General features: G+C 44.6%; 1 protein-coding gene across 2 annotated transcripts in view; it reads right to left on the minus strand.

Moving 5' to 3' along the window:
- Window positions 1–1,160: 1,160 nt before the first annotated feature.
- The window catches only part of Crlf3 (cytokine receptor like factor 3), a 37,227-nt gene continuing 10,420 nt past the window's right edge, over window positions 1,161–27,967 (minus strand). Inside the window, exons 2-9 of one of the 2 annotated variants that reach the window (XM_076542979.1) lie at window positions 21,404–21,611; window positions 17,840–17,927; window positions 16,785–16,962; window positions 12,271–12,493; window positions 10,733–10,865; window positions 3,173–3,285; window positions 1,768–2,457; window positions 1,161–1,281 (exon numbers count right to left, since the gene is read on the minus strand). In XM_076542979.1, the coding sequence (XP_076399094.1) occupies window positions 2,204–2,457; window positions 3,173–3,285; window positions 10,733–10,865; window positions 12,271–12,493; window positions 16,785–16,962; window positions 17,840–17,927; window positions 21,404–21,611 (1,197 nt within the window). In that variant the 3' untranslated portion in view covers window positions 1,161–1,281; window positions 1,768–2,203. Of the gene's footprint in view, window positions 2,458–3,172; window positions 3,286–10,732; window positions 10,866–12,270; window positions 12,494–16,784; window positions 16,963–17,839; window positions 17,928–21,403; window positions 21,612–27,967 lie in introns of both variants that reach the window. The other variant, XM_042283379.2, reaches the window with a different exon arrangement.

The raw sequence follows: 27,967 nt of genomic DNA on the forward strand, positions 1-27,967 counted from the left end.
CTTGCAATCTGACTGCAGAAGCTTTGTCCAGACTCTTGGCCACTGCAGTCAGTCGCCAGACCCTTACTCCTGCCTTGCACCCCAGGCCTCTCCTGTTAGCTCCAGACATTGCCACTCATCTTCAAGAGCTGCTCTCCAAGCACCTCGGGCAGGCTGAGTCTGTCCGTCTCCCTCCATCTGTCCCACTGTTGTGATCAACGGCTGGCACTTTCCTATTAGTATCCAGCAGTGATGGCGCACACCTTTAATCCCAGCACTTGGGAGGCAGAGCCAGGCAGATCGCTGTGAGTCCGAGGCCAGCCTGGGCTACAGAGCGAGATCCAGGACAATCCATACACATTAACATACATTTAAGAATTCTGGAGATGAAGATGTCTAGAGAAATTGACTCATCTCCATTCATTCAATCCACATTTATGGTGCATGTGGTTCATGCAAGGACTATGCAGGTGTGAGATGGGACAGAACACAAGCATGTATAAACAGCCATTTACAAGAGAAGAAAATGCCTGAAGCCACAATAAACCTTTTTAAAATTTTCTAATGAAAAGCATATTAAAATTGGATTCATTATACTCACACATGCGCACACACACACACAAAATCCACAAAACACACACTGTTAACTTTTGATTTTTTTATTTTGTTTCAGAAGGCTGGATAAAGGCACCTACACTCTAGAACTTCTTATTAACATGAGAAAAGGCACTTACTTATACAAAACAAGGGAAGGAGGAAAGGTCATGATTGTCAAAAAGGGAACATAAATCCCAAATAAATTATCTTACAAAAATATTACACTTGTTTTTCCACTTTTTTACTACTGGTAAAAACAAAAAGAAAAAATTCACATTAACACTCATCTGTACGCTGGTACAACAAGACCGCATTTTTTACATATTAAGTAAGTCAAATAAATATTTTACACAAATTTAAGTTTTAAAAAAATAGGTCAAGTATTTCCCCTATATTTCTTTGGTCCATCGAAAGACCATTTCTCAACCTGATATTACACTGGACTATCCGCTCGCTCTGCATGGGCCCATGTGCATGGCTGAGGCGAGATGCACATATGAACTGGCTAACACTGCTGTGGACTACTGTAAGCGGCTTCACCGTGAGGAATACAGACCCTCCGTCCCATCCTTCTTTTTTTTTGGGGGGGGTGGGTGGTTTGAGACAGGGTTTCTCTGTGTAGCTTTGCACCTTTCCTGGATCTCGCTCTGTAGACCAGGCTGGCCTCAAACTCACAGAGATCCGCCTGGCTCTGCCTCCAGAATGCTGGGATTAAAGGCGTGCGTCACCACAGCCAGGTTCCCTCCATCCTACTTTGTCTCGCACCGCCAGGGAAGAGGGAGGATGCTGACACTGGCTGTCACAGACGCTTGCTCAGGCACTGTGAACATGCAGAAACCACTAAGCTTTTCTGACCCAGAGACTACTGAACCCAGGAACAGTCAGCGCACTCAAGGGGTGGGGGCCGGAGGAGCAACAGGACTGACAGTACTACAGAGCCCTGCTCTCTAGCTGCCTTCTTCTGTTGTTCTTACGGCCTTTGATCTTGAAGATTTAATCATGTGACATTTTTCTGTTCTAACGACCCGCTTTAGGAAGAAGAACAGTGGAAAAGTATGCAGTTTTTTTTTTTTGTTTGTTTTTTCGAGACAGGGTTTCTCTGTGTAGCTTTGCACCTTTCCTGGAACTCACTTGGTAGCCCAGGCTGGCCTCAAACTCACAGAGATCCGCCTGGCTCTGCCTCCCGAGTGCTGGGATTAAAGGCGTGTGCCACCACCGCCAGCAAGTATGCAGTTTTAAAGCTAGTTTGGTATTTATGCTAAAAATAAAATTGAACTATGGTTTTGTCCACCCCATTCAGCTCACGTCTTACTGAAATACTACTTTTTTTGGGGGGGGGGGGGGCGGTGAGACAAGGTTTCTCTGTGTAGCCCTGGCTGTCTTGGATCTTGCTCTGTAGACCAGGTTGGTCTCGAACTCACAGAGATCCACCTGCCTCTGCCTCCTGATGCTGGGATTAAAGGCATGCGCCGCCACCACAGGCCCCTTACTGAAATGTTACAATGCAAACCCAGCCACGCTCTCTATTTCTGGTGGTCCCAGAGGTAAGTTCACCTTTTAAAAGTCAGGCACAACTAAACTAGGCTGAGGATAGAGACGCTCACCCCAAAGCCGAGCCCTCATGATGCTAGAACACCAGCACCTTCCACCCCGGGTAGAAAAAGGAGCATCCGAAGTACAGAGAGCCACAGGCCTGGTCAAGCAGCCAGTCAAACACCACCTCCCTGTTACTGGAGCTGATGGTCACCCGGAGCTTGACGTTTCCGCCTTCACTGTTAGCGGTTCCGAGAGTCACAGCTTCAATGTCAAATGTGACAGTGGATCCAGAGGTAACTGCAGGCAACTGATTAGTCATTTCTTTTCCATTGACAAAAACTGCACCTGAAACGTTAAGAGACATTCACCTGTGAGCAATGACTGAGAGAATCAAAACTGACTCCTACTTCAGAAAATGAAACAATCCAGAATCGGGTATTGATAATGAATTAAAATAGAGATTAACTCCCATTTCCACAGCCAGAGGACAACTGTGGAGTTGGTTTTCTCTTCACACCTTCATGTGGGTTCCAGGATCAAACTCAGGTTTTTGGATTTGCATGGCAAGTGCTTTATCTACTGAGCCAACTCACAAGCCCTAACTTCTTGTGTGTGTGTGTGTGTGTGTGTGTGTGTGTGTGTGTGTGTGTGTGGTGTGTATGTATGTCTGTGTGTATGTGTGTGTATGTCTGTGTGTGTATGTGGTATGTGCGTGGTGTGTGTGTATGTGTGTGTATGTGGTATGTGTGTGTGGTTTGTGTGTATGTGTGTGTGGTGTGTGTGTATGTCTCTGTGTGTGTGGTGTGTGTGTGTGTGTGTGTGTGTGTGTGTGTGTGTATGTCTGTGTGTGTGGTGTGTGTGTGTATGTGGTATGTGTGTGGTGTGTATGTCTGTATGTGTGTGGTATGTGTGTGTGTGTGTATGTGTGTGTGTGTGTGTGTGTGTGTGTGTTCTCATAGCAGAGCAGGACTGTTGGCTGTTTCACTACATGGTGCCTTCTGTAGCAGTAAGGGAGTCCTTGGGGAGGGGCCTTCCATCCCGGCCCACTCGAGTATCTCACCATTTGTGCTGATGCACACAGCTTGATCCCGCTGCAGAGAGTCGTAGCCGTTCTGCTTCTCCGCACACACTCCTATGCTGTCTCTTCTGTCGGGCTGTCCCACAGTCTCAACTCTACAATTGAGGTAGAAAGGTCATTTCATCTCTCTCTTGTTGAAATGTAACGTGAGACTGGCAAGACAGTACCCAGCACCTACACCAGGTAACTCCCAGCCACATGCAGCTCCAGTTTCAAAGGATCCAATACCTTCTGGTCTCTACAGGCTTTTGCAAACATGTAACAGACACAGACACAGACACACATCACACACACAGACACACACAGACACACAGACACACACACACACACACACACTAAATCTTAAAAGCTAGTTCCAGGACAGTTAGGGCTACACAAAGAAACCCTGTCTCAACAACAACAACAAAGAAGTCAGGCAGTGAGTGATCTACGACCACCTCCTGGTTTCTCTTCCCACTGTAACAGTGTGGGGAAGAGTCCCTCTGGGTGACATTCCCATGTCTGTAATAAGAGTCCACCTCATCAGTCAATGTACCTCTAGGGGTATCGCTGTAGCAAAACACAAAATTCCAGCCCAGCTGCACTCTCCCTGGGACTATGGAATGTCTCTCCACAGAGCATATGGAGGAACAGACGAGATTCAAAGATCCTAGTTAACAACAATTAACTTCATTTCTGTTTTGTGTTGAGATAAGGTCTTACATAGGTAGCCTAATTGACCTTGAACTCATGATCCTCCTGCCCTAGCCTCTCTGGTGCTGGGAGGAATTATCATGTGTGATGTGCCTGACTCAAACACTAATTTTTTAAAAATAGTATTTTTTATTTATTCTTTGAGAATTTTATGCAAGAATCTATTTAATCATAACCATCTTTCTTCCTGCCTCTAGCTCCTTCCAACACTATCCTCCAACATGTTCCCGCTCAACTTTCCTATTTTTCTTTTTCTTTTAAATATCCCAGAGTCCAATGAGTGCTGCCTGTCACCTGGGTGTGGGACCACCCACTGGAGCAAGAGCCACCTACCAGGGACCCCCTAACATAGAAAACACCTTCCGTAGCAGCAGCTTCTCCACTGCGCTCTTCTAGGTAATACTGAATCGAGCTGGCAGTTTGGGTATTTTCTCTGGTTCTGGAGATGGAGCTCGGAGTCTTCTGTATGCTAACTGCCCATTGCACCACTGAGTGTACCCCCAGTCCTAGACTACTTTTTGAATATAAGAAGCTAACACATATATCTGGTAATGGCAGAAATGAGCTCTGTACAAAAAAAAAAAAAAAAAATCTCCTTGAGCTTAAAACAAGGTGAGGATGCAGCTCAGTGGCAGAGGCCTTGCCCTCAATATGTTAGGCCCTGGGTTTGATCCCCAGTACTACAAAAAGAAAACAGCCAGGCAAGGTTGGTACAGTAACTGACCGGCCCCCCATACAAACATAGGGTCTCTCTGTGTAGCTGGAGCTGTCTTGGAACTCACTCTGTAGACCAGGCTGTTCTCGAACTCAGAGATTCTCTTGCCTCTGCCTCTGCCTCTCCAGTGCTTGGATTAGAGATGTGGTCGGTTGGTGCATTCTTGTAATGCCAGCGTTTAGGAGGAGAGTTTGAGGCCAGCCTGGGCTACATAAAAAACGATGTCTCACCGGGCAGTGGTGGCGCACGCCTTTAATCCCGGCACTCGGGAGGCAGAGGCAGGCAGATCTCTGTGAGTTTGAGGCCAGCGTGGTCTACAAAGTGAGATCCAGGAAAGGTGCAAAGCTACACAGAGAAACCCTGTCTTGAAAAACCTAAAAACAAACAAACAAACAAAAATCTATGTCTCAGAAACAAAAATCAAGGGCTTGTGAGAAGGTTCAGGGCATGAAAATGGATGCCTTCCGAGTCTGACAACTGAGTCTGATGCACAGAATTTAGGATGTGGAAGCCGAGAACCCACTCCTGAATGCTGTCATCTGACCTGCACAGGCATGCCATGGCATGAGTGCACCTACACACACACACACACACACACACACACATACACACACACACAGAGACACGCACACGCACACACATCTAACCTTCACAGGCATGCCATGGCATGAGTGTGCACACACACACACACACACATACACAGAGACACACACACACATCTAACCTTCACAGGTATGCCATGGCATGAGTGCGCGCGCGCGCGCGCACACACACACACACACACACACACACACCAAACATATGTACATACATCCATACACACACTTGTGCACACACAATAATAAATAAAACAAGCCAGGTATGGTGACACACACTTGTAACCCTAACACCAAACAGGATTGCTGAAAGTTTGAAGCCAGCCTGGGATACACAGTGAGTTCCACTCCGACCAACCTAGGCTATAAAGTAAGACCCTTACCGAGGGGTGTGGAGGATAAAGGATCTACCACAAGCAAACACTGAATCAAATTCACTCATCCCAAAGCTATCAAGCTCTGGATGTGGTAGTACTTGTCACAATACTAGCACTCTGGAGAAAGAGGAAAGAGGACTGCTGCCAAGTTCAAGGACAGCCTGGGGCCAGGGTACCATAGTGAGAACCTGTCTCAAAACACAAATGAATGGCCTCGGGGGCATGGGTTAAAAACTTCAATTGGGGCTAGAGAGATGGCTCAGAGGTTAAGAGCACTGGCTGCTCTTCCAGAGGTCCTGAGTTCAATTCCCAGCAACCACATGGTGGCTCACAACCATCTGTAATGGAATCTGGTGCCCTCTTCTGGCCTGCAGGCATACATGCTATATACATAATAAATAAATTAATCTTAAAAAAAAAAAAACAAAAAACTGCAATTGATGTAAAAGGACCCAAGCCTCTGTGAGATGTGCCATCCCTAAGCATGTGGGCAGGGGTATGCAAGAAAGGTAGCTAAGCAAGTCAGTAAGCAGCTTTCCACTGTCCTCTCTGCTTCCGTTCCTGCCCTGGTTCTCCTCAGGAATGCAGTGGGACCTGTAGGATGCAAGAGGACAGAGAATACAGTGCTAAGAACACAGAGTTTGGAGCGACCAAGATTTGAGTCTTGACATGATCTCTGTGTACTTTTGGTTCTTTACTTGAAGAAGGAAGAAGAGCAGCCTACTTCCTAGGCTTCCAGGGTGAAGGAAGGTTGTTAGCACCAAAGGAAAAGGAAGCTTAAAACCAGGTGATGGAGCCAGGTGGTGGTGGTGGTGGTGATGGCGGCGGCGCACGCTTTTGTCCCAGCACTTGGGAGGCAGAGCCAGGCAAATCTCTGTGAGTTCGAGGCCAGCCTGGTCTACAGAGCGAGTTCTAGGAAAGGCGCAAAGCTACACAGAGAAACCCTGTCTCGAAAAACAAAAACAAACAAACAAACAAACAAACAAAAAACAGGTGATGGGCCAGGCACATAGCTCAGCTGGGAGACCGCCTGCCTGAATTCTATCTCCAGCGCAGCATATGGAGTGTGGTGGCATACTCATGGCCTCTGCAATAAGGAGTTAGGGAGGATCAGAAGTTCAAGGCCATTCTTGGCTTTACAGTGAGTTTCAGGCTAGCCTGGGATACACAAGACCTTGTCTCAAAAACAACAAAACAAACTAAAAAACAGGTGACAGAAAAGAGAAGGTAAAAAGTGTATTTAAAAAGTAATAAGGGGCTGGAGAGATGGCTCAGGGGTTAAGAGCACTTGCTACTCTTGCAAAGGACTGAATTCAATTTCTAGTAACCACAAGAGGCAGCTCACAACCGCCTGTAACTCCAGCTTATGGGATCCAACATCTCTGGCCTCCAAGGGCACCTCCACTCACATGGCATATGCACACCCAGGCATACCCAATTCAAAAGCAGACAGATGATGGTGGTGCCAGGAGAAGGTAAAGAAGCAAAGAAAACAGGAACGTCCAGTAAGGAAACGGGAGGCCTGGAGAAGGCCGTCAGCAGACTCAGGCACCAAGGCAGTCAGACTCGAGGAACAACTCAGCATTCAGCCAGGGACAAGGTCTCACCGGCTTCAGACGCTCTACCAAGCACCATAACCTGTGCCCATAGCCCACACGCAGCCGAGGACAGTTGTGAATTCAGCCCAGTGAAAAACTGTACACTTCCTTAAAATATTTTTATTTAAATTTTTTTGCGATCTCCTCCTCCCCTCTGCCCTAACAGCAGTGCTCAGTTCCCAAGTCCACACTTTCTAGATGACAACGCCAAGTCTCAATGCCAAAAGGCTGGCCACGCCCGCAAGCCCTCCAGAAAGCACAGCAAAGACCAACTGGCTCAGCAACAGAGCAGTGCCTGCCAGAGAACAGCGCCCTTCTCAAGAGAGGTCCTCGAGACATCTTCATGCAGGTACACTCCCCTGCCCCTCCCATCCACCTTCCGGTTTAACAAGGGGTTTAAGAAACTCTTAGTTCACACCCAAGGGGAAAAGGACAAAAATGCAGTTGGGCTAACTGAGCGAAATGGGAGTTTCAGGCACTCACTCAGCCCAGAGGGCCCAGGGAAGCTTCTCTGCAAGAGGACAGAGAATCCAAGTTTGACTGAGACCAGTAAGCAGTGGAGTCAGGTCACTCTGGATCATTGCAATTAGGAAAGCCATCAATCAAATATTGCTCTGTATCCCCAGAGCGGGAATTTAAAACATCAGACAGCATTAAGATGAAGCATATGGGGAGGAAAGAGGTTCTGAACTGGAAAGGAGGGATGGGCAGCTCTGTGGAAGAACAGATGTGCTACCTGCCCAAGGTCTGAAATTCAGCCATAGCACAAGCACCAACACCAGAGTGAGGAGGCAGCGGCAGCAAGAATGGAGACATCCACGTTAGTGAGACTCACACTCCCTTCCTCGTTAGTGAGACTCACACTCCCTTCCTCGTTAGTGAGACTCACACTCCCTTCCTCCTTAGTGAGACTCACACTCCCTTCCTCACAAAAGACAAGGAGATGTGACCACGACACATGCCTAAGATCACCACTTCTCTGGGTGTGGTAATGCATGTCTACCCACACTCAGCAGGGTGAGGCAGGAATTCAGATTCTGGAGACAGGTTCCCTGGATTTCAATTCCAGCTTTGGTACATACTAACTGTGAGACACTGAATAATTAACTTCTTTGTGCCTCGATTTCCTTACTCCAAAAATGGTTAACTACATTTATTACATTAGGCCATCCTAAGAGGAAAGGTGGTTTACTGTGTAGCTCACTTGGCAGAGAGCTTGCCTCGCATTCACAAAGCCCTGGGTCAGTCCTCAGCACGGATAAGCCAGCAGAGTAGCGCACAGCGCTTACCCCAGCTCTTGGGAAGCAGAAGCAATAGGATCAGAAGTTCAAGGTTATTCTCAGCTACATAGCCTAGGGTACATGAAACCATATGCACTAGTACTTGGCACAGGGTAAGTACCATTTGGATAGCAACTGCAATTATTTATTTATCATCATTCTTATCTGAATTCTGTGGCCTGCATCTATCAAGTCTCAGAGGTCTGTTATGTTCATAAGCACCTGGTTTTCAGGAATTTCACTAATGAAAGTATTTTTTGTACACAAAGACATAAGCACAGGAGTCTATTTCAGTAAAGACAATTTACTATGTGGGGCATAAGTAGATTTTGGGTTTCAGGTTCTGTCATAATGAGCTACAGAATACCCCTTCCTGCTCTTGACGGGCAGTGTCAAAGGGATGGTCCCCGGCTGGCAGTGTCAGGAATGGGTGAAAATCCTGTCACCATATATGCTGGCACAGGCCCCAAAGAAACGGAGCCGACCTGTCACAGACTAAAACACCAGAGGAGGAGCCAGACAACCCTCTTCTCTTTGTGAGCTGATTATCTCAAGTGTTTATTAAGGAAATGGAAAGCTAACACAGACTCCTTTCTCTCCTCTCGGCATTTTTCTGGTGATTCAATCATTCTTTCTTTATGACTTAATGGGGGGAGGAGGTGTCCGAAACAAGACAAGCATCAACAAGCATATCCTGACGGTGGAGGTCAGATCAAATGATTTGGCTGGAGGGGACTCAGCAACACTGGCTCAGACAGACTTCCAGATGTTCTCCCTGCCTTACACAAGACATCTGAGCTGGTGAGATGGCTCAGGAAATAAAGACTCTGGTCACCAAGCTGGAGGGCCTGATCTGAACCCCAGGACTTACATGTGGAAAGTGAGAACTGACTCTTGCACGTGTGTGTGCCCCAACACACACACACACACACACACACACACACACACACACACACACACACACAGTAATTAAAAGCATTTTTAAAGAAATAAAAATAGGTGCTGGGAGATGGCTTAGTGGTTAAGCACTGGCTGCTCTTCTAGAGGACTCAGGTTTAATTCCCAGCACCCACAAGTCCCCTCACAACTATCTGGAACCCAGATCCAGGTTTTTGGGTTTGTTTTTGTTTTTTTGTTTTTTGAGATAGAATTTCTCCACATATCATTGGCTGTCCTGGAACTCTACAGACCAGACTGGCCTTGATCTTAAGAGATCTGCCTGCCTCTGCCTCGCAAGTGCTGGGACCAAATGTGCCACCCCCTCCTGGCAACAAATCTTACGGAAGGAAGGAAGGAAGGAGGGAGGGAGGGAGGGAGGGAGGGAGGGAGGGAGGGAATTAATGAAATAATCTTGAAAAGCATTCCATAATCTTTAACTCAAAACTTAGAGGAGAGTTTGCTACACTGAGCTAATCATGGGAAAAAGCAGGCACACACTCCATCACTCAACTCAGAACTGGGCTTTGCCAAAAATAAATAAACAAACAAAACATTTGAAGTCTGGCTTTCTACAAAGAACTATTTAGCAGTATGACCATAGAACACGGTGCTCAGCTAACAAGAGGGGAACGTTTCCCTACAGAGAAGCGGGCAGGAAAAGGACAATGACGGGCGGTGGGAGGGGCTTGCCTTCAGCTGTGTTTAGTTATACACACGTGTGTGTTCACAGGAGCAAGCTTCTTTCAGAGACTTACTGACTAACGGACTTGCTCTGCTGCTAAGGCCGTTCTTGAGTTCCTGCATCTCTGAGTTCTGGTGTTACAGGTTTGCATCACAATGCCCCATGCCTCTGATTTTTAAAAACACTTTTATGAGGTATTCTATTTATCCCTACTTACTAAGAGCAAAGAGACAAACATCAAGTCCCGAGCATTTTACATACACCACCCATTAGTCTTCCCAATTACCCCATGAACACAGATGAGAAAACTGAAACAGAGGAAAAACTGAAAGCCTTGCCAAAAACCTGGTGTGGTGGTGGTGGTGGTGGTGGTGGTGGTGGTGGTGGTGGTGGTGGTGGTGGTGGTGGTGGTGCACTCCTTTAATCCCAGCATTTGGGAGACAGAGGCAGACAGATTTCACTGAGTTTGCGCCAGCTGGTCTTTATGAGTTCTGGCCAAGTGAGACCTGGTTTTAACAAATCAAACCCAAACCAAGCCCTTGCCAAACTGTCACCACCTAGAAGGGATGGACTAAAGCTGAGATACGTCAGACTCAAACTCCTGCACCCCCCACAGTCCCTTACACTGCTAGAGACATGGCAGCCATGCTCGGTGTACTTGCCTGAAGGTCAGTGTCTGTCCACAGAAGTAGGTTGGAGCGCTGGAGTAGAGAACGCCCGAGGACTCAGCGTCATTTCGCAGTGCTATGTTCCTCCGACTACTCAGACTGTACCCTTCAAAGCCAGTTGTCCACTCTTCAAAAGAAAGACATTAAAAACTAGTACAATCTTTTCAAGAGTATACTGAATACAGACGTATTAAACAGAATTGAGTCAAAGTAATTACTTAGAGGGCTCCTGACTAAGTTTAATAAAAGATTTAGTAACAAGGTATTGGAGTTAGAGCCACAAATTACAAAAAAGATTTTGGTCAATTCCTATACTTATTGAAAAAAATCAAATGATGATCATCTTCTATTTTAAAAAAAATCATGTTCAAATTTAATACTTTGAGGTTACCACAACCTGATTAAATAAATAATACAGCATGTATTCACATATAAGGATCTGAGTTCAATCAACAGCAGCATATTAAAAATGAATAAGCAAAGCCTTTAATCCCAGAACTCTGGAGGCAGAGGCACGCTTCTGAGTTTGAGGCCAGCCTGGTCTATAACATGAGTTCCGGTACAGCCAGGGCTGCAAGAGACCCTGTCTCAACAACAATAACAACAACAACATGAATAAACAAAACAGCTGGAGGGACGGCTCAGGGGTGAAGACCACTTTCAGAGGATCAAAGTTTGGTTCAGTCAGCTCATTGCTGCCTGTAATTCATGGCTTCCACGGGCATCAGAAAACATGTGAACACATACTCACACATATACATAAATAAATAAATAATAAATCAAATCTTAAATTAAAAAAAAAAGGAAAATAAAACTAAGTGTATCTAGGTAGCCAGGTATGTGGCACATGGCTCTAGTGCAGCTGCCTGGGAAGTTGAAATAGGACTTGATTTCAAGGTCATCCTGGTCAACACAACAAGACCCTAACTCTTCCAGGAAAAGGAGAAAAAGATCATGTCTTTTAAAACAGCAGTGGAGGACACAGACCAATTTCAACTTTATAAGACTTTTATGAGGGTTTAAAAAAAATAAGAACCAGCTAGGCGGTGGTGGCACACACTTTTAATACCAGCAGTCAGGAGGCTGAGGCAGATGGATCTCTGAGTTCAAGGCCAACCTGGTTTACAGAGTGAGTTCCAGGACAGCCAGGGCTACACAGAGAAACTCTGTCTTGAGAGAAAAAAAGAAAAGGAAGGAAGGAAGGGAGGGAGGGAGGGAGGGAGGGAGGAAGGAAGGAAGGAAGGAAGGAAGGAAGGAAGGAAGGAAGGAAGGAAGGAAGGAAGGAAGAAAGAAATCAGTGTCCTAGGCACTGTTTTCAATGTGTGGTTTTAGGTGATACTCAAATTTAAATTCCAAAGATAAGAGCTAACGAAAACAATTTACATGGAGTGATCTGAGTTTTACGGGCAGGTTCCCCGATCTTCTCTCAATTCAAGCTTATCCTTAGCAAAGTGGTTACATGTGCACTCTCAGCACAGGAGGTAAACTTTCCTACACCCATTGAGCTGCAGGTGTGACAAGAAAGAGCGTACCATGAGGCACCAGAGTGGAGTGGCCTGTCTGGGGGACACTCCAAGGACTCCACTCCTGCCGGCCGTCTCCTCGGGCGCAGACTCTGAACTGATAATCAACATTGGGGTCTATGTGCAACACTATGAATTCAGTTTCAGAACCTACATACACGTCTTCAAAATGATTTGCAGTGCATTTACGGAACTGGAGCCTGTAATCTTGGGCTGTAAAGTCATCATCCACCTGTGGAGAAAGATTTTTTAAGTTAGCTAAAAACCATGGAACAAATGGGGCAATATGGATCACTATGAGGAAAGCGCAGGCAACATGTTTTCCTTTTGCTTTTCCTGAGATAGGGTCTCACTATATGTAGCCCAGGCTGGCCTTGAACTCATGGTAATCCTTCTGCTTCAGCTTCCTGGGAACTAAGATTATAGGTATGCATTATCATATCCAGTTGCTTCTCCTTTTCTCCTTCTTCTGTTTCTTTCTGCTTGTTTGTCTGTTGTGGAGAGCATGTCTTACTCTTACCACCCAGACTGGCCTTGAGCTCACTCCCCATCCTTTTGCCTTGCCATCCCAAATGCTATGAAATTACCAGGCCTGGCTACTTCCTTCCATTTGTGTGTGTGTGTGTGTGTGTGTGTGTGTGTGTGTGTGTGTGTGTGTGTGTATGTATATGTATGTATGTGTGTGTATATATATGTGTGTGTGTGTGTACACATATATGCATACCACAAAGCACGTGTAAAGGTCAGAGGACAACTTGTGGGAATCAGTTCTTTCCTACTATGTGGGCTCCAGGAATTGAACTCAGCTTGTCAGACTTCAAAACAATTCCCTTTATCTTCTTAGCCATCTGACCAGCCTGCCTTTCTTTCTTTCTTTTTTTTTTTTTGTATTGATTACCCACTCTGAAGCTAGGGGTGGTAACATTGCTTCTAATCACAGTACCTGGAAAAGTAAACAAAAGACTCAGTAGTTAAAGTCTAGCCTTAACTACATAGAGCAAGTTCAAGGCTAGCCTGGACTACATGAGATTCTGTCTCAAAAATAGCTCAGCAGGAGGGTACGTGACACAAAGCCGGGAGATTTGAGTTCAATCCCCAAGACCCACATTGTAGGTGAGAGACAACTCCTGCACAATGTCCTTCAACCTCCAGACGCTTAACATGGCATGCACGTGTACACACACACACACACACACACACACACACACAAATGCAATTAAAAAAGAAAAAAGGGCTGGAGAGATGGCTCAGTGGTTAGGAGCACTGAGTTCAATTCCCAGCAATCACATAGTGGCTCAACCATCTGTAGTGGGGTCTAATGCTCTCTTCTGGCATAAGGTGTACATGCAGATAGAGTACTTATTTATTTACATAATAAATCTTTTTAAAAAAAGATGAGGGAAAGAATAGCTGAAGAGAGAGGCACATGGTTATAATCCCAGAACTTGGAAGGACAAGGCAAGGGGATCACACACCTGGGATTAGACTAGACCACACCAAACTGTTTGTTCAGTTTATTATTTATTCTAGGTGTAAAGAACTAGGAGGATTCATCAGGCCGTGGTGGTGCACACCTTGAATCCCAGCACTCAGGAGGCAGAGGCAGGTGGATCTCTGTGAGTTCAAGGCCTGGTCTACAAAGTGAGTTCCAGGACAGTCAGGACTGTTTTTTTGAGACAGGGTTGCTCTGTGTAGTTTTGGTGCTTGTCCTGGAATCTTGGTCTATAGACCAGGCTGGCCTCGAACTCAGAGATCCACCTGCCTCTGCCTCCTGAGTGCTGAGATTAAAGGCATGCACCACCACTGCCCAGCTTGTTTTTGTTTTTTAATGTACATTGACATTTTGCCTGCATGCATGTCTGTATGAGGGTGCCAAATCCCCTGGAACTGGAGTTACAGACAGTTATGAGCTGCCATGTGGGTGCTGGGAATTGAACATATATCCTCTGGAAGAACAGCCAGTACTCTTAACCACTGAGCCATATCTCCAGCGCCCAGCCAGGGCTGCTACAGAGAAATCCTGTCTCGAAAAACGTGGGAAAAAAAAAGTACCAGGGCTCAAACCCAGTACCTTGTACAGGCAAGCACTCTCCCACTGAGTCACAGTCTCAGCTCCACAGCACGTCCTAGGCCAACCTGGGCAATAAGGCAATCTCAAGCTTAAAATAGAATTTTGAAAAGGAAAAATGCAAAAAATATGAATAAAGAAATATGAATAGCCAAATATGGAAATACAATGTAAAACCATAATGAGGTAGCATTTGGGCAAAAACATAAGTCTAACAATCCTTAAATACTGGTGAAAACGAAGAATAGTAGGTATTCACATCAGGTGTGGTAGCATGTACCTGTAATCCCAGTACTTGGAGGGTGAGACAGGAGGATTGTGATAAGTCTGAGGCTAGTCTGATCTACGAAGCAAGTCTCTGCTCTCCGTCCAAAACCAAGTCAAAAAATCATTTAGGGAAAACATCTGGCATTATTTAATATAGATCCAATAATCTCATAATTTGCCAGGCAGTTGTGGCGCATGCCTTTAATCCCAGCACTTGGGAGGCAGAGAAAGGCGGATCTTTGTGAGTCTGAGGCAAGCCTGGGCTACAGAGTGAGATGCAGGAAAAGCAAAAGCTACACAGAGAAACCCTGTCTCAAAAAAAAAAAAAAAAAAAAGATCTCATAATTTTACTGTAAGGTATACTTAAGAAAAACTTCCATGTATGCACAAGGAAACACAAATAAGAACAATTACAGTGAACAACTACAAAATAATAAGCAAGCGAACAAAAACCTGGAAATAAGCAGAGCCCTTGAGGGTTTCTGTTATGGAGCTTTTTTGGTGGTGATGGTAGTGGAGAATGTAGGTACCGATAGAGTCCTTGTTTTAACCCAGCAAAATCATCTTCAATTAAAAAAAAAAAATCATTTAAGGAAATAGCTTGTAGAAGCCATTTAGTGTACACTAGTACAGATATGTGTTATGTATGTGTTCCTATACATGTTCCACAGCATGATGTGGAAGTCAGGGGACAACTTTTGGGAATCAGTTCTCTTTTTTTTCTCTTATTCCCATAACAGGGTTTCTGTGTATAGCCCTAGCTATCCAGGAACTCACTCTGTAGACCTGGCCTCGAACTCACAGAGATCCGTCTGCCAGTTCTTTCTTTTCAACATGTGGATCCCTGCGATCAAACTCATCAGGCTTGGTGGCAAGTGCCTTTACCTACCAAATTATGTTGCTGGCCCTGAATAATTTATCAACAGCCAAGATATGACATGGTTTCTAATTAAACTATATAAATAAATAAATAAATAAATAAATAAATAAATAAATAAATAAATAAATAAATAAATGGAACTTTAAAAAAAAAACTTTAAAAACAGAATTCTGGACAATACTAAATGTAAGGGAACTACAGAAACATTTGTTTCATCTTTTTTTTTTTTTTTTTTTTGGTTTTTCAAGACAGGGTTTCTCTGTGTAGCTTTGCACCTTTCCTGGATCTCGCTCTGTAGACCAGGCTGGCCTCGAACTCACAAAGATCCCCCTGCTTCTGCCTCCCGAGTGCTGGGATTAAAGGCATGCGTCACCACTGCCCGGCATGTTTCATCATTTTTTATTTTGTTTTGAGACAGAGTCTCACTATGTAGTCCTGGCTGGCCTCAAACTCACAGAGATCCACCTGTGTCTACCTTGAGTGCTGGGGTTAAAAGTGTGCACCTCCATAACAAGCCTATACTTCTGAAATCTTATTTCAGAGTTATTCAGTGTTAAACAGAAAACACTAAGATGCTGAAAATGCACTATTACCATTTGGCTTTTTGAAGAAATAAGAATGGGAGAAATCCTTTATTTGTTGAGTTACATTGGAAGTACATGCTGTGCGTGGCACTGATGTTTTTTTTTTTTTTTTGGTTTTTCGAGACAGGGTTTCTCTGCGTAGCTTTGCGCCTTTCCTAGAGCTCACTTGGTAGCCCAGGCTGGCCTCGAACTCACAGAGATCTGCCTGGCTCTGCCTCCCGAGTGCTGGGATTAAAGGCGTGCACCACCACCGCTCAGCTGGCATTGATGTTTTAAGAAGTCCTTCCAAGGGCCTGATGGTAGCTTGGTGGTAGAGTAGGTTTGACTGCCAGCACCACAAAACAAAATAAAACCTGAGCTCTTTATTTGACACGGGAAGTTCACAGTCCCTGTGATTTTAATTATAAAAATACAGCTGTAAGCCTGTATTTAAGACCTCCTTCAATAAACGGCAATCGGCATAAAAAAAAAAAAAATAAGATGAACATAAGAAATAAAAAAAAAAAAGTGGTGGTAGCTCACATCTTTAATTCCAGCACTTGGGAAGCAGAGGAAGGCAGATCTCTGAGTTCGAGGCCAGCCTGGTCTACAGAGCAAGTTCCAGGACAGCCAGGACTGTTACACAGAGAAATCTTGCTTAAAATAAAAAGTAAATAAATAAATACTAAAAGCCCCCCATCGCACACCCATACTGTTGAGGCCATTTCTGCAATTTGGTACATACCTTACACCATCGCACTATGATGCCTCCAGGTTTCTCTATTAATTCTTCAATCTGCACTGGTGGGCGGGAAGCTACTGTTCCATGCTTAAAAATGTGGTCTTTCACTATGTTGAGAATGGAATCATCCAGCTGAGCCGACAAACAGGGCACATCAACTAGCAAAGGCACTTCTGGTAAGCTAAGGAAACAAAGTCCATGTGTGTAAGACATGCTGAGCTTGGAGATGACAAAGCAAGGACTATTTCAGATGGTCATATGCTAGAAGAAGCCTAGAGGCCTCAGCAAATTAGTCTCTAGAAGTTGGAGGCTTTTTTGTGAGGGGTTTTCATCTTTATACTACATAAAGATTCTCTTCCCAAATAATTATAAGCAAGACAAAAAACTGTCAAGTGTGTAGTGGCATGTGCCTATAATCCCATCACTCAAGAGGCTAAGACAGGGGAATCACAAGCCAGAGGTCAGCCTGAGCTGTGTACACAGTGACACCCTGCCTTAAAAAAAAAAAAAAAATTGATAAAATCATAACTTCTGAGTTTATATCAAAAAATCTCATTTGCTGAAATAAGATTTGGTTTCAATAAGGCATTCAGAATATCTTTTTGTTTTGTTTTTTTGTGCAGAGACCACGACAATCCTCTACATATTGCTCCAATTTCATTATGAGTGCTGCTTTGAAGGCAGGCACCAGAATTTTTAGAATTTAACAATTCTATTAACTACTGGAATTGAAAAAGATCTAATAACACTATGTCAACTATTTCAACTGCAGCCATTTAACGATAGTAGTAATGATAATGGGCAGTAAAATCTCGAAACACGGGATTCTCTATTTCCTGTAATCAGAATTTTTTTCCCCCAAGACAGGGTTCTCTGTGTTACAGCTCTGGCTGTCCTGGAACTCACTTTGTAGACCAGGCTGGCCTCAAAATCACAGAGATCTGCCTGCCTCTGCCTCCCCAGTGCTGGGATTAGAATTTTTAATGGGGACTTAGGGGGTGGTAGGGTGAAGATCGAGATAAGGCAACTTAAAGTCTAAAATGGACAATCTCTTTTACCTGTCCAACTGAATGTGTGCGGCCTTTTTGGTAAAGTTCCACAATTTATCATTCTGTTCTTCTATACCACCAAGAATGGCGATCTCACCTACAATTGAGAGTAAGAAAACTAGCTCAGTAAAAAAAGTCACATTTTAAGGCCGTTATTACACAGTAACCAACACATGTCTACTGTGGATTTCCAGCTTTGTTGCAAGTTAATTCCCAAGCGACACACAATCAAACTCTCAAAATGACTTGGCAAGTCAGAGAGAACAGAGACCAAAGTTCTGTTCTCTAACTACACTCCAGCTCAACAACCGATTTCACACAGAGCAGAAAGCAAGGGCCAGTTCCTCATTCCTCTCATCAATTCTCTAAGGGTTTTTGTTTGTTTGTTTTGTTTTGTTTTAATTCTGTTTTTTACATTAATTTACTGGGGAGATATGTGCACACGTGGAAGTCAGGGGACAGCTTGGGGGAGTTTTTGTTTTTGTTTTTTAACATCATGTGAGTTTCAGGGACTTCCCTCAGGCTGTCAGCCTTGGTACCAAGCTCCTTTACCCACTGAGCCACCTGGACAGCACTTTTTTTTTGCTATGTAGATCAGGCTGGCCTCAAACTCATAAGCTACTTCTGCCTCCAACTCCTGAGAATGCTGGGATTCTGGGGTGAGCCACCACACTCCTGGCTCTTCTCTATCAGTACTAACAGGAACAAAGTATTATCCCAAGAGCAGCAAAAGGACACAGGAGCTTAAACAGCTACCAAATGACGGCAGCTGATGTGGTACATGTCTATTATCTTAGACTCTTGAGGCTGAGGTTTGAGACAAGCCTGTGCTACATAACGAGAGCCTGTCTTAAAAACAGTAGAATGATGCAGTCAGATTCCCCTGAAAACACACTATACATTGGATCAGAAATTACTCAACAGGCTGGGCGGTGGTGGCGCAGGTCTTTGATCCCAGCCCTTGGCAGGCAGAGGCAGCCTGGTCTACAGAGTGAGTTCCAGGACAGCCAGAGCTGTAACACAGAGAAACCCTGTCTTGAAAGAAAATAATAATAATAACAAAAAAAATTACTCAATAGAACAATAAGAAGGAAATGCTTTATACAGGGCATGAAAATGACCAACCTCTATATCCTCTGAAATGATGACAGATAGTGTTACATCACCAAGTGCACACTGGTTACTAAAGGTTTTTTTTGTTTTGTTTTTAACTATAGTTACGTTTATTTACTTATTCATTTTGTGTGTGTGTTTGTATGTGTGTGGGCATTCATACCATGGCACACATGTAGAAGTCAGAGGACAACTTACAGGAGTTGGTCCTCTCCCTCCATCACATGGTCTCAAGGTCAAACTCATCATTAGGCTTGGCAACAAGTACCTTTACTCAACGACCCATCTCGCCAGCCCTAACTCAAGTTTTCTAAGAGAATATGACCTGGGGGGGGGGGGGGGGACACCATAGGGCCAGGCAGTGGCAAGCACCTTTTTCTTTTTTCTTCTGGAGCGCTCTACCACTGAGTTAAATCCCCAACCCCAGCAAGCACCTTTAATCCCAGCACTCGGGAGGCAGAGCCAGGTGGATCTCTATGAGGTCAAGGCCAGCCTGGTCTACAGAGTGAGATCCAGGACAGGCACCAAAACTATACAGAGAAACCCTGTCTCAAAAACAAACAAACAAACAAAAATATACAGACATATTGACCACTGCCTCAAAAGTCTCTAACACTTGGGAGGTAAAGGCAGGATGATCAGAAGTGCAAGGTCATCCTTAGCTAATAGGAAGTTCAAAGCCAGACTTGGTTATGAGGCCCTGTCTTTAATAAAGATCCCTGAGCTGAAGAGATGGCTCAGGGATTAAGAGCACTTGTTCTTACACAGAACCCAGGTATGTTCCCCAGCACCCACATGGTGGTTCACAACCATCTGTAACTCCACTTTCAGAGAATCTGGCCTCCACAGGCACAGAGCATGCATGTGGTACACATACACATAAATGCAGGCAAATACTTATAAAAATAAAATGAATAAACTTAATAAATTAAAAAACAAACAGAGAGAAGTTTTTATCTTTTCTATAGGGGGAAGGGGGAAGAGTTTGAAATTAAAAATGTTTCTGAAGTATAAAAAAAATTCAAGCATTAAGTGCTATGACAGACAAGTACGTGCCTGAAAGGATTTATTTTCAAAATGAAAGCACAGCCCTCAATGCTATGGGTGTGTACACTGCAGCCCTGTGCTGACCTGCTTCTGGGTCTGTTTCCAAATTCAAAGCCTCAAGGGGAAGACATTCTGTGGTTCTGCTAAAAAGAATTTTCTCAAAAGCACTATTATGTCAGTAAAAAATAAACATGCCTCACTGAGGATTACAATTAGCTACACAGCGACTGGGAGGCCGGGGCCAATCCCTTACATAACTCTCACTTGAAACAGATCTTTGACATTCACTCTGCTCCTGATGTTACTTCTGCTTAGAATCACAGCCGCCTCTTTTCCCTCTGCTTGATGAATTTCTTCAAGCCTCTTCGAACTCCCACAGAAGGCTGTCCTAAACTTCCCCAGACAGACTCCTTTGTTCTTCAGTAAGATTTTAGATCTTACTCAGCATGACTCCCACTGAATTACAACCCCCAAAGAACAGAACTGTTATCTTTTTACTTAATAGACCTAACGAACGGCCTGCCCTGGACGTAAGAAGGCCAACCTCAAGGAGAGCGATAGAGATGAACAACCTAAGACTTCAACAACAAAACCTGCCTAAAAACTGGACTCTAAAAATGGCTGGGCGGTGGTGGTGCACTCCTTTAATCCCAGCACTTGGGAGGCAAAGACAGGAGGATCTACATGAATTGGAGGCCGGCCTGGTCTACAGAATGAGTTCCAAGACAGCCAGGGCTACGCAGTGAAACCCTGTCTCATCCACCCACCCCCGACCCGCCCCTGTCCAAAAAAAGAACTAAAAATGAAGTTAGGTGTGACGGCTTAGCCCAGCAAACCCAGCACCCACGCTGCTTCGTCAGGAGGACTGCTGAGAATTAATTCATGGCAGTCTAGACAATAATGAGATTCTGTCTCAAAAATATGAAACAAAACAGTAAAACAAAGTTGTGAAAATAAATGTGAATTTGCATGCTGAGTAGGTGACTGAAAAGATAATGCATGCGCTGGTCAGGTGGCTCAGTGGGTAGAGGCATTTGCCACCAAGCCTGCTGAAGTAAGCTCCATCCCTGGGCTACATATGGTAGAAGCTGACCCCAACTTTGTTGGCTTTTTCTGAGAATGTAATTTTTAAAATGTAATGCATAACCCCTTCAAAAAAATCGTGAATTAAATACCATAATCATAGAAGCTTCTGAAACAATCACTCTTTGTTTTATAAATGATCCCAATCAATACTTTGATTATACTTAGACTAAGGTCTTTCATGGCATATCTATGGTCCTGTACTATAAACTGTCTCAAGGCAGAAACATCCCAGGGACCCTTCAGATGGCAAGAAGCCTGCTAGTATCCGAAGAAATCAGCCAGGCATCAGTCTGAATGTAAGGATTTCACAGGTTCCCCGGTCCCCACCTTCTCGGACCAGGTCATCTGCAGTGTTAACTCCGTGCTCTATGAGCTTCTGGCAGTCATCTAACGGTTTGATGGTCTCCTGTTCAATGGTGTCCACCTCTTGCAAAAGAGTCACCAATCGCTCATCCAACAGCTTTCCAAGGGTTCCTTTTAAGTCACTGAAATGTTGTTTGAGGACATCTCTTGTCTGTGAAGCACTCTCCTTTATCTAAAAAGAACATGAAAACTTAAATTTAGAATCTTTAGGAGAAGTTAAAGAATAAGCACCATTCATAATTTCCTAATGTACCAAACAACTACCATGTTCCACTCATTGAAAAAAACATGGCACACTGCGATTGAACCCAGGGCCTCACACCTGCTAGACAAGCACTCTACTGCTGAATTATTATTATGTATCCACAGTGCTCCCTCCCCTTTCTTCTGTTAATTAAGATAGGGCCTTACTGTGTAACCCGAGGTTGGCCCCAAATTTATAATCTTCCTACCTCCCAAGTGCTAGGATTACAGGATGTATCATCAGCCTAGATCACACTTATTTAAAAAAAGGGGGAAGGGGGGGTTGGATAAAGCAGGGTCTTCAGGCCTGGAGCTTGCTCTGATCCTGTGATCCTCTGGCCTCAGCTTAGTAGAAAATTTTAATGTAGCCAAGCATGATAGAACATGCTTGTAATATCAGCACTCAGGAGGCTGAGGCAAAGCCTCATAAATTTGAAGCCTGCTCAGATTATATAGCAAGACCCTGTCTTACGAAGAAATTTTTTGGTCACTGAACTATATACACTTAAGATACACAGTGTGTTTTGATATACATATTCACAGTCAGCTGATACTTCTGTCAAGCTAATCAATGTAGGCATCTCTTGACATAGTTAATTATACTTTGGTTTTGGGGGACAAAAAACTATGTAGTGCTGGCTGTCCTGGAACTCACTCTTTAGCCCAGGCTGATCTACTCCACATTTCTGTAAACTGGACTGTTTCCAGACTCCACATAAATAAGATCATATAACACTTTCCTTCTGTGTCCCCCTTTGCACTTGGCCTCTTGATGATAAGCACGTGTCACTGCATTCAACTCAGTTGCTGCTGCTGCTGTCATTTGTACTTTTATGAATTTGCTTTATTTTACTTTTGTGTCTGTGTGTCTTCATGTGTGCACATGTGCATGTGGGCATACACAGTTGTCTTCCTAGATCACTGTCCATCTTATTTTTGGGAACAGGGTCTCTCACTGATCACGGAGCTCAATGATTGGCTAGACTGGCTGACTAATAATTGAAACAAGTAGTAATTATGAAATTCTTTGCCAAGGTATTCTGTGTACTCCCTGATAATTCAGATTGCCAGGGTTCCATCTGAGACTTGCTGAGCCTGCAGCTTAGAGGAGGAGCAGGAGGGCCTTATGCTTACAATTCTCACTTGGCATAGGCACATCTGGGATACTGTCCACAATTTGATACACTGTCCTCAGTCCACAGAGCTCAGATTAAGACTTTTCGTTCCAGGTTATGAAAGAAAGGTCTTTGTATCTCACATATATTGTCCTTCCTTTTTGGGGGGCATGATTTGACACCGGACAGCCTGGGAATTGAACCCAGGACCTCTGGAACATCAGTCAGTGCTCTTAATTGCTGAACCACCTCTTTCCCTCATTTACATTCTCTCACTTAAATAAAGTTAAATTAAAGCAAACACATGAACTGGGATATGTCCTGGTAATAGGGCACTTGCCCTGCAGTGCTAGGTCCTGGATTCAATCTCCAGCAATAAAAAAAAACAAATTCCCCAAACACACACTTTGCTTTACAAACAATAGTAGTTTCACATGACTATTATATAAACTACCCTAATTCTCTTGCCAGCTTTCTCTTGACTGGAGTGTTAGAAGTATGTACACAGACACATACACAAAATCTACCAAGAATGAACACCCCACCCCCCAAAAAAAGTTTCAAGCTGGGTGATGGCACATGCTTTTAATTCCAGCAGTGGGGAGGCAAAAGCAGTCAGATCTCTGTGAGTTCCAGGACAGCCTGGTCTAAAGAGTGAGTGCCCAGAGCTACATATAGTATACCCAGAGCTACATAAAGAAACCCTGTCTCAAAAAAGAAAACAAAGCCAGGTGGTGGTGGTGGTGGTAGTGGTGGACGCCTTTAATCCCAGCACTCGGAGGCAGAGGCAGGCGGATCTCTGAGAGTTCGAGGCCAGCCTGGTCTCCAAAGCGAGTTCCAAGAAAGGCACAAAGCTACACAGAGAAACCCTGTCTCGAAAAACCAAACCAAAAAAAAAAAAAGAAAGAAAGAAAAAAGAAAAGAAAGAAAGAGGGAGGGAGGGAGCGAGAGAGAGCGAGAGAGCGAGAGAGCGAGAGCGAGAGCGAGCGAGCGAGCGAGAGAGAGAGAGAGAGAGAGAGAGAGAGAGAAAACACAAACAAAAAAAAACCCCACAAAGAATGTCTAATTTATTTTTTTCCTTTTTGGTTTTTTTCAAGACAGGGTTTCTCTGTGAAGCCCTAGCTGTCCTAGAACTCGCTCTGTAGACCAGGCTGGCCTCAAACTCACAGAGATGGGCCTACCTCTGCCTCCCAAGTGCTGGGATCAAAAGCATGTGTTACAATGTCTAGATGCCTTACTATTTTTTTTTTTAAGATTTATTTATTTATTATGTACACAGAAGAGGGTGCCAGATCTCATTACAGATGGTTGTGAGCCACCATTTGGGTGCTGGGAATTGAACTCAGGACCTCTGGAAGAGCTGTGGATTCTCTTAACCTCTGAGCCATCTCTCCAGCCCCACCTTACTATTTTTATATTGTTAGTAATGTACAGTGTCAGGCTCTAGATGCTGCATTTTAATTTCTTTTTGTTGTTATTTTAATCAAGATCTCAGGGCTCAAAACTCTTAGAAAGTTCAAGGTGACCTTGAACTTGATCCTCCTTCTTCCACCTCTCCAATACCATGCCCAGCTCCATGCATGCTAGGTAAGTACTCTCTCAACTAAGCTAAACCCAAGCCCTAGAGCTTACATTTTTGAAGACCACAGTTGATTTATAAATGCAATACAGGTAAAATAAAGTCATCAAGTCAGAGCACTGTGCTACATTTCAGACCTCCCTCTAAGAGGAAACTCTGCACTTGAGCCCTGGACCAGCAAGGCCCTGCCTGGGTCTTTAACAGACACAGCATATGCAGGAAGTGCCCTGGTTAGGTAAAGGCAATTTCCTCTTTAGAAAGAATTCAAAAGCTCCCTCAGACATTGCAAGCCCATGTTATGTTTGTTTTTGTTTCAGAGCCTTAGGGGGGAAAAAGGAAGTATGTAACTATTAGCAGTGATGACTGGGGAAGGGCCGAATCCATCTAAACTACCTCCTGTGTACTCATCCTAAGTTTGCTCTTTTGTTCACAGAATACCAACCGCTGCCATTTCAAACCTGCTTTTACCTTAGATCATTTTCTTCTTCAAAAAGAGTTCACAAGTTAAAGCTCAGTCAGCACTAATCCAACCAGAGAAGTAATCAAGTACATTTACTTGGCTTTATGAAGATTTTTAAAATAGAGGCTTTGCTGCTAAGAGGATCTCCTTGTGTTTGAGGTGGTTCCAGTGGTCCAACATGTTCACTCTTATCTAACTGAAGGGTCACGGCACTGTTTACACCATGGAAAGGTAGCGCTAAATAAAACTCAACTTAGCAAGGCTTCCCTACCTCACCCCTGATACCTGAGCCATGCTCTCTCTACTGAGGTGGTTTGTACTTACAGAGTAGATTTTAAGAAGTTTCAAGCATGATGGCACACTTCTGTAATCTAAATACCCAGGAGGCAGAGGCAAGAGCCAGAGGTCTACGGATTGAGTTCGACACCAGCCAGTGCTATACTGTGAAACATGCATTATGTGGTGCTGTGGGTCAACCTAGGGTTTCATGAAGTTAGGCAAACACTCTACCAACTAAATTATACCCCCAGCTCCTATACCACACATTCCTTGTGCTTTCATAAATCATACTGTAGTTAACAACCATCAGCCTCAAATGCTACCTAGACATCTAGGACGGTGGTTCCCAACCTGCTGGTCGAGAGGCCTATGGGTCAAACGACCCTTTCACAGGGGTTGACTAAGACCATCAGAAAACACAGATATTTATATTACAATTTATAACAGTAGCAAAATTACAGGTATAAAGTAGCAACAAAAATAATTTTGTGGTTGGGGGTCACCATAACATGAGGAACTATATAAAAGGGAACCAGCATTAGGAAGGTTAAGAACCATTGACCTAGGACAACAATATCTCTGTTTGCAACATCAAAGAACATAAACGGCCAGCTACCACACCTTTAATCTTAGCATTCATGGGGCAGAGGCAGGAGAATCTCTGTGAACTCAAGGCCAGCTTAGTCTACACGGCAAGTTCTAGATCAGTCAAGAGAGGAAAACAACATAAATGGCAGGCAAGTCAAGGTCTTCAGGAAGAAACCGAAATGTATACAGTTCACATTCACTGGTCCATTCTGAACTCCTCCGGAAACCTCTCCATGGTGAGAGATCATTAAAACTTTTTTTTTTTTTTTTTTGGAGACATGCCCTCTCTACATAGCCTGGCTGTCCTGGAACTCACAGAGATCTGACTGCCTCTGCCTCCCCAGTGCTGGGATTAATGGGGTGCTGTCACCACCACCCCTGCAAGATCATTAAAACTGACAAAGTATTCACTAAAGCTGGATTTAAACTTATAGTAACTTTTAAAAGTTAACAAGATGGTCGGGCAGTGGTGGCACACGCCTTTAATCCCAGCACCCAGGAGGCAGAGGCAGGCGGATCTCTGTGAGTTGGAGGCCAGCCTGGGTTACATAGATCCAGGAAAGGCTCCAAAGCTACACAGGGAAACCCTGTCTTGGAAAAAAAAAAGTTAATAAGATGATGAGCTCACAAAATACTACTCACTGACACAAAACAATACAACTGACATACTTCCTTGCAGAGTTTAGCTATAAAAAGGTTTTAAAAAAATGAGGCTGGAGAGATCACTCAGTGGTTAAAAGCACTGGCTGCTCTTCTAGAGGACCCTGGTTCAATTCCCAAGCACCTACATGGCAGCTCACAACTGTCTGTAATTCCAGTTCCAGAGGATTCAACACTCTCACACAGACATGCCTACAGGCAAAACACCAATGCACATAAAATAAATATAAGTCATTTAAACAGGTCATAAAATGTATGTAAAACCTTAATTAAGACATCCCTAGCCGGTGGTGGTGGTGGTGGTGGTGGTGGTGGTGGTGGTGGTGGTGGTGGTGGTGGTGGTAGTGGTAGTGGTGCAGCACACCTTTAATCCCAGCACTCAGGAGGCAAGAGGCAGGAGAAACCCTGTCTTAAAAGACATCCCTAGCCAGACTGGATTATACACGTTTATAATCCAGCACTTAGGAAGTAGCTATAGGAAGATAGAGTTCAAGGTCATCCACAGCTACATATTAAATTCAAGGTCATCCTGGGCTATAAGAGACTTAGTTTCAAAAGATTAGAAAAGCTGCAACATATATTTGCTGTCAGCATAATACCATTAATTCAGCAAAGTAACTGGAATCTAAACTATCATCTTTAAAACACCCATTTTTATGACTTTATAGAAGAATTTTTATCCTCCAGCTTTAATCTAAGAATTTATTTCCTCAATTGCTTTGTCAAATTAAAATCGAGACTACCTTTAAAAACCATTAGGTAACTGAGGACCATATGTGGGTCCATGGTGCTGCTGCATCCACAATCTGTGTGAGGTCTGCGGTCCATGTTGCCACCAAGTGCCTCAAGGTCTGGTCAGCCCCCCACCCCCAGTCCATGTTGGTGGCCAAGGGTCATGCTACAGCCAGGGTCATGCAGATCTGAGTGGGCTGTGCTGCTACCTGATGCCATGGTGATGTTCGGACCCAAGCTGCAGCTGAGGGCCATGTCTGGGCCCTACTGCAACCAGGGTCTGTGTTGATGCCTGAGATTCTGTTACCACTGAAGGCCACGTGGATGCCTGAGATGTGGGGCCATGTCAGTGTCTGAGGGCCATGCTGCTGCTGGGGCTGTGCCAATCTGAGTGGTCTGTGCTGCCACCTGGGGCCGTGGTGACACCCAGACCTGACTGCTGCCAAGGATCATGTCTGGGGCCATGGTCCCACTGCAGTCGGAGTCTACGCTGCCACCAAAGGTTGCATGGGGTCAGGACCCCAACCTATGGCCTTGGTGTCTGGGGGCCCTGGGAACCATGAGTGATGGAATCAGAGGGCCAAGCTGAGCCTGCCCTGTCCCTCAATGGACCATGCAGCAGGAGAGCTGGCCCCAACCCTCATGGGAGAGCTACCCTTTCACCCAAGCATTCAGGAGAGATAACCCGACCCCTCGCCTGGGGGGTAGGGGGCGGGTGCCCTGGTGGCCTAGACTAACCAGCTCAACTATCTATCACCCACATCTGGGCCTGGGGTTGGCCAAGCCTAACATCTACCCCATCTAGGACCTGCTGGAGCTTGTGAAGGGACTGATCCTGTGGAACGATAATCACAGGATCTCCATCACTTGGG

Source organism: Peromyscus maniculatus, chromosome 8 (genome assembly GCF_049852395.1).
Source record: "Peromyscus maniculatus bairdii isolate BWxNUB_F1_BW_parent chromosome 8, HU_Pman_BW_mat_3.1, whole genome shotgun sequence".
Taxonomy (NCBI): Eukaryota; Metazoa; Chordata; class Mammalia; order Rodentia; family Cricetidae; genus Peromyscus; species Peromyscus maniculatus.